The sequence below is a fragment of the Haplochromis burtoni genome, unplaced genomic scaffold (assembly GCF_018398535.1).
Source record: "Haplochromis burtoni strain Fernald_Lab_line unplaced genomic scaffold, NCSU_Asbu1 Contig_65, whole genome shotgun sequence".
NCBI classification, from domain to species: domain Eukaryota; kingdom Metazoa; phylum Chordata; class Actinopteri; order Cichliformes; family Cichlidae; genus Haplochromis; species Haplochromis burtoni.
Window position 1 is genome coordinate 7,362 of NW_024582426.1, and position 9,302 is coordinate 16,663.

General features: G+C 38.5%; 2 protein-coding genes across 2 annotated transcripts; both read left to right on the plus strand.

Annotated features, from left to right (window-relative positions):
- Positions 1-24: 24 nt before the first annotated feature.
- LOC102293747 (cytochrome P450 2J4) lies at positions 25-3,495 on the plus strand. Its single transcript, XM_005923188.3, has 4 exons — positions 25-348; positions 812-999; positions 1,104-1,245; positions 1,334-3,495. Exons 1-4 carry the CDS (start codon positions 324-326, stop codon positions 1,507-1,509), a joined length of 531 nt encoding a protein of 176 aa, XP_005923250.1. The 5' UTR covers positions 25-323; the 3' UTR covers positions 1,510-3,495.
- A 743-nt stretch (positions 3,496-4,238) lies between these two features.
- Positions 4,239-8,438, plus strand: LOC102293452 (cytochrome P450 2J2). The gene is made up of 9 exons (XM_005923187.2): positions 4,239-4,530; positions 4,809-4,971; positions 5,886-6,035; positions 6,142-6,302; positions 6,386-6,562; positions 6,875-7,016; positions 7,332-7,519; positions 7,618-7,759; positions 7,846-8,438. The coding sequence occupies exons 1-9, from the start codon at positions 4,348-4,350 to the stop codon at positions 8,019-8,021; spliced, it is 1,482 nt and encodes a 493-aa protein (XP_005923249.1). The 5' UTR covers positions 4,239-4,347; the 3' UTR covers positions 8,022-8,438.
- The last annotated feature ends 864 nt before the right edge of the window (positions 8,439-9,302 follow it).

The following is a 9,302-nucleotide window of genomic DNA, read 5'->3' on the forward strand; positions in this document are numbered from 1 at the left end:
CACTAATAGGTCACATTTGTAATGTGCCAGAACTGTGTTTAGATTCAAAAGAAGTCCTTCAAAAGTTTCTGAGACTTCAGCCACCCAAATGAATCAGTTAATCAAAAAACACAATCCTTATGATCATGAGATTAACTAGTAATAAAGTAAATTGCCAAAATGAACCGAGTACTGTGGATAATGTCTGTATTTTTCTGTTACATTAGAAAAAAGAGGATCCTCATGCTGGCTTTAATATTGAAACGCTTCTGGTTTGTACCCTTGATCTGATTGAGGCTGGGACAGAGACAGCTTCCACCACTCTACGCTGGGCTCTAGTATTTATGATGAACTACCCAGAAATACAGGGTTGGTAACTTATTACTCTATCCCCCTTTCTCACATCCCAGATTGCATATCTTCAATCCCTGCTTTCAACTCTCCTTTATCATCGCATGAAGAAAAAGTGAAGGTCAAAAAGCTTGAGAATCTTAAACAGCTGAAAGCAAATAAAGGATGGTTTCCTCCTCCAAGAAGAATTTGTGGGTTAAATTCTAGGTGGGCCACTTTCATAATGGATACGCCTTTGCATCCTTGACTGTAACTCCAAAGGAGAGAACTCCCTTTTTTCTGTCTGTCAAATGCATTTTAAGAATTGTAAACCATTGGTGTATTGTCATGAGATTTTAGGTCACAAGCAGGATGAGGGGGGACAGATGGGCAGGCACAAACAAGAAAAATGAGAACAGCCTGAAGAATATAGATTTTAGACCAGTCTGACTATGATGGTTATTAAGTTGTCTGTTTTAGTCGTTACTGTTTCCCCTTTCAGAAAAAGTCCAGGCAGAGATAGACAGAGTAGTCGGACAGTCTCGCCTGCCCGACTTGGCCGACAGACCCAACCTACCCTACACTGATGCTGTTATCCACGAGACCCAGAGGTTTGGAAATATTGTTCCATTGGGATTCCCAAAAATGGCCAGTAAAGATTCTACACTGGGTGGATACTTCATTCCTAAAGTAAGGGATTATTTACCAGACTGAGCCAGAAATTAACATTCATTTCATATGTCTTTCAATTATTTATAAATAGCTAATAACAACATCTGATAACACTGTTTCAGGGCACAGCTATTACTACAATACTTTCATCTGTGCTGTTTGATAAGAATGAGTGGGAGACTCCAGATGTCTTCAATCCTGAACATTTCCTGGACTCAGAGGGCAAATTTCGAAGAAGAGATGCCTTCTTGCCATTTTCAGCAGGTAATTTTATAGCGTGTAATTAGGTTTCCATTAAGAGTACATTTGATAGCAAAATGAACAGCAGGATAAATACTTCTGTTTCCCACAGGTAAACGTGTGTGTATCGGTGAGCCCCTGGCCAAAATGCAGCTCTTCCTTTTCTTTGCATCTCTGCTCCAACGCTTCACTTTGACTCCTGTTCCTGGAGAAATGCCCAGCTTGGAGGGTGTGATGGGCTTCACCTACTCTCCCGAGGAGTTCAGGATGCTGGCAGTGCCTCGCTGAGGTCATGCCATGCAAACACAAAGATGAATAAACTGAAACTCCACAAGCTTTATGGGATCACCAAATCACAGCATACAGAAAAAGCATACTAGAAACACAGAAAATATACTCTGTAAAACATTTTACGAACATTTCACATAGTAAGACACAATGTGCATGTCACAGTGCTAACTGTTGTTGTACTTTTATTTCTTGTCTTTTACTGTGAAGCACTTTGAGTTTTTTCTATGAAAAGTGCTATATAAAACAATAAAGTTTGCTTACATAATACATAATAATGGTTAGACAACCTTGAAAAAATAATGTGCATGCATTATAGCAACTGACTGAAAATTAGGTGCCACATGATGCCATAAGCTAATAGTAACTTTATCTATAATAAGGCAAATTATTTAAATATATGTTGTATTGAAATTAAATTAACAAAAAGAAAGTTTGATGACATGTGGATAAAACTGCCCTTTTTATCTATTTTTATCTATTAGACTTTACAATTCTTTGCCAATCAAACTGTTCTGTGAACTTTGCATCTTTTTACAACTATTAGAAATGCAATTTCCTTTCATGATAAAACAAATTTCTCTGGACTGCAAAAGATTACATGTTACCTATCAACAGATAGATAAGTGATTGTGTAATACTGAATACAAATCTAGTATAGAATCTAGTATGTGAATGCTAGAATTCACAGCAGAATTAATTCTAAAAATGGCTGCCAGAATCAATTTACTGAGCAAATTTAAAATGAGTCTTATTCCTTTAAATGTAAAATTATTTTCTGTTACAAATACATCACAGCGTGTCTTTGGGTCATGACTAAATAACTCTTACAGGCTTTAGGAGAGAATAGTGACAAGACACCATAAAATGAAACACTTTAAACATACTGAAATGCTTTGAGTGCTCAGTAAGATTAGAAAGGTGTTCTATAAATGCTTTTCAATATCCAGTTAAACTTCATGCCCAAACTGCTTTGGACCTTGAGTTCCCTGTTTGCACAGTTGAAGTGGGTGAGAGTTAAAGGAGTTGTTTTGCTCTGGTTGAAAAGGAAAAAAATATGAGTTGGTGTGGTGAGCTTTAAAAACTTATTTAAATCAGTTTCTTTCATTTCTTTCATATTGTTGAAGAGTCTTTCTTGGGCGGGCAAAGCAGCTTCCCTCTGGGTCTGTATTTCTTAGCTACATCCGGCAGAAGGTTCCTTGTGGCATACACTGTGGCTCCCTGTAAGAGGGATACAGATGCAGTGAAGGAAGAACACTTGAAGACAGGAATTATCTTCACCTGATGTCCAATTTATTCACAAATGCTTATAACTATGGCGTTATTTTTGTGCATCTGCAAATGGTTTTTACATGCGCTCAAAAAATTTTTTACGTGCACTCAAAATTTCTTTACTTGCACTGAGAATAATGGCACAAAAATAACGCCATATATAACAAAGCCACTTAGACTGATGGTATGTACCACAAAAGAAAAGGAAAATGTTAAGTTGAAATATTAAATGTTTGTCATTTTTATGTTTACCATTTGTACATAGTTTTAAAGTATTCTTTCTGTCCTCCCCTCCCCAGATCCTTAAGATTCTGGGAGGGGGGGTGATAGTGTTTTTATCACAGGAACACCCTTGTTTGATGTTGGCAAACTTCCTCCCCTTTGTATGGCTTCACTGTGTTATCTAGGGTGAACCATCTAGGGTGTGGGGGAGACTACCCTCTTTATGACCAAGGATGTTCCTGCTGTGCTTTTATGTTATATGACCCTTTGATCAGCAGGGTCACACACACATTCTCACATAACACACACACACACACACACACACAGTGCCTTGTCTTTGTAACCAAGGGGGGTTACGGGGGAAGGTATGTGTTGTAAACTATTGTTTATTGTGTGAACGTTGTCAATAAAAGGGAGCGAGAGGGGGCCGTCGTCGAGGTCATTTATGATGAGCTGAGATACCGACAAGGCCTCCCTTGCAAGTAAAACGATCGATCGCTGTTGCCTTGTTTTTCTTTCACGAGAATAAGTTCTGGGATCAGCGGGGTGTGACTTTAGACCCAACAGAAAACAATATAACGACAAACTTAGAATGTTAAATAGGACCTAAGGAAACTAAAACCCATGGCTATTTGGCAACATCCGCCAATTTGGTCTTTCATTGCAACCTCGAACTAGTGATGGTTAACTCTGTGCTGAGGCTTTGCAGCATATGTCAAGAACCCTAGGTTGTTTTTTATCAAGGGTATCGAGGCTAGTTTTTTCTAAGGGCGAATGGTGTCAGTGATGATGTCTGAATTTTGAGTGTTGAGCTATTCAGGCTTGCTGTGGAATACTTGTGCAGCCCTGCTTCCTCAGTGCCAATGTGAAAAGGGTTTCTCCAAAGCCAAAAAGATTATTTCCAAAAAGACAAATCGACAGTGGCAAAAATATAATTTCTTAATACAAATGAATGAAGTTACAAGAACCCCAGCATTCATAACTGTTTGCTTTACCAGCTGACTACCCCAAGATGACCTTTCACCTTATAATTGTGAACTGTGAAATATCATACTTTCCAGATGTGAAAAAATTCTGAAAAAACCCAAACAAACAAACTTTGATTTACCTTGTAATAGTCTCATTTATGGTAACATTTAACACACAAGCTCACAGTCATCACTCAGCTGGAATAGTTCAAATTCCAGCTTCCGACAGTTCCCAAGAGTCCATTTGTGTTATGTAACATGTTTGGGGCCTCTTTTTCCTGAGCACTCTGCAGCCTGATGATAACACCACACATACCACAGCATTCTTTGCTGGGCCGCACTGTTTCTCTGCAGAGGGATTTCTGATACTTCAACCATGATTTTTCAAGCTTTCTTCGATTGTATGAATTTTACTAGTTGGTTTTTTCTCAGTTTTGTATTGTTAATTTTAAGTGATGTAATACGAAACCGGAGGCCTCGCAACTTTCCACCAGGACCCTGGGCTGTGCCTCTGCTAGGAAATATCTTCACTGGAGTAGACTACAAAACAATGCATGAGGTGAGGAGGAGAAGATCCTTACAGTGCAATTTAGTGTACACGTAGTACACTGGCCAATATAATGCGCACATGGAAAAACAACAGATAATAGCAGGACTTCAACTTTAAAAACCTTTAAAAGTTTCAGGGAGTTATTAGTAACTCCAGCTCAGATCCTTTTCAATACTGTGTTTATGTTATTGTCTACCACTTGAAGGGTTTTTAATCTGACAAAAAGTCTTTACTTCTAAAGGAATGCCAACTGTGAAACATTTCTCTTGATTTATTTCTAAATGCAGCTGGCTCAGAAGTACGGCCCCGTGTTCAGTTTGAGGAGGGGCAGTGAGAGGATGGTGTTTGTTGCAGGATATAAAATGGTCAAAGAGGCTCTTGTCAACCAGCTGGACAGCTTTGTTAATCGACCAATCATCCCCCTTTTCCATGTTGTATTAAAGGGCTTAGGTGAGTAGTTAAAACACGTGCATGTAAACATGTGCTATTGCCTATATTTTTTGCTGTACCAACCTCCTTCCCCAAGTCTTAAGCTGTATTAGATTGTCATCAAACTAGAAATGATCAATACCTGTACATCCTCATTATATCACGTCTCTGTATGGCCCAATTCTCAAAACAAACCCTGAAAAAGCATATCAAATGTAAAAATATAATGAAATTATTTTTTAGTGCTGTTACAGTCCTGGGTCTTGGACCCAGTTTTTGAGTTTCATTTTGGACCTATTTATTATTTCATAATAAGATAATTATGAACTAGTTCCTGAGTATGTTAGTTTCCTGTGCGGATGGGTTTATTAGTTATACTGTAGTTCTTCAATTCTGGTTTCTTCACGTTTGTTCTGTTTGTGTCCAGTTAATACTTTCTTTAGTCCTCTCTGTTTGTTTTCTCCCTTAATGTTTCCATGTTCATCTCTCTGTGTTTTGTTCCCTTAACTCACCAGTCTTTCATATCTTCAGATTCTGTTCAGCTGTGTTCTTCAGGTGTGTCCACTCTACCCCAATCTCCTCCTCCTGCGTGCATACTGTCTGCGTCTCCCTCTGTTCTCTGTGGTGTCGGCTTCTCTAGCTGTCTTCTGGAATTCCATGTCATTAGTTTCCTAATTCATCAGTTCCTTAAGTTTCTAGTTTTCTTTCTCACCTGAGTTTTTTGTATTTTCAAGTGTATAAGCTACAGCAATAAAGCTGCCTCTTTTAGTTTACCCTTTTGTCTCCGAGTCTTGCAATTGGGTCTTGCCTTGCCTGTCACATAGTCCTTAATGATAACTTCATTTTGTTTTGGCTCACATTGTACTCAGTCCCCTACAAAATGTACATCCGTGCAAAGGCTTCCTTATTATTAACTTAATATAATGATCTCCAAGGGATATCTATGAGCAACGGTTATCTTTGGAAGAAGCAGAGGAAGTTTGCCAACACTCACCTGCGTTACTTTGGAGAAGGCCAAAAGTCACTGGAGAAGTGCATTGAAGTGGAGTGCAACTTTCTTTGTGAAGCTTTCAAGGAGGAGCAAGGCAAGTAGGCTGCAGGAATTCACATGACTCAAGTGATTGCTGTGCACTGAAATCATTTTTGTAGCAGGATTTCTATTGATTTGAGTAGAATTTGACATCTTCCCAGGTAGACCATTCAACCCCCACTACATCATGACAAATGCAGTGGGTAACATCATCTCCTCTGTGGTCTTCGGACATCGCTTTGAATACACTGATCCGAGCTTTCGCAAAATTCTGGAGCTGGACAATGATGCCCTTCTGCTTGCTGGTTCAGCTCAGGCACAGGTGCTCGTTGTTTAAACTACAATGTGATGATCGCTTATGATATTCTTGTTGGTCTTTTACTAAGAGTTTATCATCCTCACCAGCTGTATGATGCCTTCCCTGGCTTGATGAAATACCTGCCAGGACCTCACCAGACTGTCCATGCCAACTACAAGGAGATCATGACTTTCTTAAACAGAGAAATTGAAAAGCACCAGGAAGAGTGGAACCCAGATGACCCTCGTGATTTCATTGATGCATATCTGTCAGAGATGGAGAAGGTAACACAAAAAGGAATCCTGTTATGTTCACTTTATTAAAAAAACAAAAACAAAAAAGCAACAATAGCCATGGGGGCATATGTTCATGTAAACCATAACAATTCATCATGTTCATGTCATTGCTGGCCACTAGCAGATCCCTATTGGCATTCAAAAGAAGTCTTTTAAAAGTTTCTGAGACTTCAGCCACCCAAATGAATCCATTAATCAAAAATCACAATCCTTATGATCATGAGATTAACTGGTAATAATGTAAATTAGCTAAATGAGCCCAGTACTGTGGATAATGTCTGTATTTTTCTGTTACATTAGAAAAAAGAGGATCCTCGTGCTGGCTTTAATACTGAAACACTTCTGGCTTGTACCCTTGACCTGATTGAGGCTGGGACAGAAACATCTTCCACCACTCTACGCTGGGCTCTAGTATTTATGATCAACTACCCAGAAATACAGGGTTAGTCCCTTATTAAACAATCCCCCTTCAATTTCCCAACTCCTTTCCTTGTGTAATAGTCTCCAAAGATGAAAGTGAAGGAGGTGTAGACCGGAAGGGCATCGAGGCATTTTTTTTTTCCCAAGAAAGTTAGACATCGTTGGTTCAGAGCCTCATTTTCACACAACACCAATTAAATATAAATACTGCATCAGAAATTGTTGTTATAGCAAACCTGCTGCTGACATTTGTTTTTAATATTTGGGACCACTTTTACTTCAGTTAATAATATGGCATATTGTGATGACTTTTAGTTGTTACTGTTTCCCCTTTCAGAGAAAGTGCAGGCAGAGATAGACAGAGTAGTTGGACAGTCTCGCCTGCCCACCTTGACCGATAGGCCCAAACTGCCCTACACTGATGCTGTTATCCACGAGACCCAGAGGGTTGGAAATATTGTTCCACTGGGATTACCAAAAATGGCCAGTAAAGATTCTACACTGGGAGGATACTTCATTCCTAAGGTAAGGGATTATTTACCAGACTGAGTCAGAAATTCAATTCATAAGTGTGTCAATTATTTATAAATAGCTAATAACAACATCTAATAACTCTATTTCAGGGCACAGCTGTTACTACAATACTTTCATCTGTGCTGTTTGATAAGAATGAGTGGGAGACTCCAGATGTCTTCAATCCTGAACATTTCTTGGACTCAGAGGGCAAATTTCAAAAAAGAGATGCTTTCTTGCCATTTTTAGCAGGTAATTTTATGGCGTGTAATTAGGTTTCCATTAAGAGTACATTTGATATCAAGGGTTAGCAGGATAAAAACTTCTGTTTCCCACAGGTAAACGTGTGTGCATCGGTGAGCCCCTGGCCAAAATGGAGCTCTTCCTTTTCTTTGCATCTCTGCTCCAACGCTTCACCTTCAGACCTGTTCCTGGAGAAATGCCCAGCTTGGAGGGTGTGTTGGGTTTCAACAATTCCCCTGAGGAGTTCAGGATGCAGGCAGTGCCTCGCTGATGTCATGTCGGGCAAACACAACTATGAATAAACTGAAACTCCACAAGCTTTATGGGACCACCAAAGATTTAATGAAAATTTTACATATTGAGACACTATATGCATGTTACAATCCTAATTGTTGCCATGCTTTTATTTCTTGTTTTATTGTGAAACACTTGAGTTTTTCTTAACACAAAGGACTTCAGATATTATCCTTTGTTTTTAAATTCACAAAAATGTTTGATGTGTGGATAAAACTCTGCTTATTTTTATCTATAAGCAAGGCCTACACATGCTTGCTGCACCTCTGTCTCCTCAATGCCAGTGTGAAAGTATTTTCTCTAAGTCCAAGTTCAGTGGCAAAATGTTATTTTTTTATATAAATGAATAAAGTCACTATAACCCCAATAAACTCCATTTAAAAAATTTGTCTTATTGAATTTATTTAAATACTGACTGAAATCATACAAGTTTTCTTGTATTGATAGACCTCTTCTACAATCACCAACAAATTAATCAAAAATATATTAGACAAATGAATGAACCACACAAAATCAAGTGTTATTTCTACTCTTGGCAGTGATTATTCCGGTGCTGACAACCAAGTTGAAATGGTAGTAAAGATTTATACAGTCCCGATCAAAAGTCCACTTGAAAAATAAGTTTAAGTCCACTTGAAAAATGGCAAAAACTCAAATTTTGCATGATTGGATCCTAAGAAGGTTCCAAGTAGAGCTTCAACATGCAACAAAAAGAAATGGGAGTGAGACAAAACATTTTTTGAGCGTGTAATTTATTGAAAACAACAGAAACAGACTGTTTTACAGCTGATCAAAAGTTTAGGACCGCACCTCAAAAAAACCCCGTAAACTCCTCTAAAACAGAAATTAAAGTTTCAAACATGAACTCAGTAATGAATAGTTCCACTATTATTGTTGATCACTTCAAAAATTCATTGCGGAATGCTTGACGCTAGTGCTTCCATGAGATTAGTGGGAACATTTCTCCAAGTGGTGATGGCCACACGAAGGGCATCTACTGTCTGAAACTGTTTTCCATTTTTGTACACTTCCCTTGCCATCCATCCCCTTCTATAGCACATTTAAAAGACTAGTGTACATCAAAGTGCTTCACAATAAAACCGCCAAGCGGGTAGAACAATTAACAAATAGTACAGTTACAATTAAAATTACATTACATGGTGTAGTGCAGGCAGAATGAAAGTAGAACTTATATGCTTCAAAAGCTAAGTTGAACAGGTGTGTTTTTAAGCGTGATTTGAATGATTGAATTGATTCC

Coding starts and splice junctions, on each gene's coding strand:
- LOC102293747 (XM_005923188.3), top strand. CDS start 324: ATGATGAACTACCCAGAAATACAGG. Junction 1,000..1,103: donor GTGGATACTTCATTCCTAAA/GTAAGGGATTAT, acceptor ACACTGTTTCAG/GGCACAGCTATTACTACAAT. Junction 1,246..1,333: donor CTTCTTGCCATTTTCAGCAG/GTAATTTTATAG, acceptor TGTTTCCCACAG/GTAAACGTGTGTGTATCGGT.
- LOC102293452 (XM_005923187.2), top strand. CDS start 4,348: ATGATTTTTCAAGCTTTCTTCGATTGTATGAATTTTACTAGTTGGTTT. Junction 4,531..4,808: donor ACTACAAAACAATGCATGAG/GTGAGGAGGAGA, acceptor TTCTAAATGCAG/CTGGCTCAGAAGTACGGCCC. Junction 6,303..6,385: donor CTGGTTCAGCTCAGGCACAG/GTGCTCGTTGTT, acceptor CATCCTCACCAG/CTGTATGATGCCTTCCCTGG.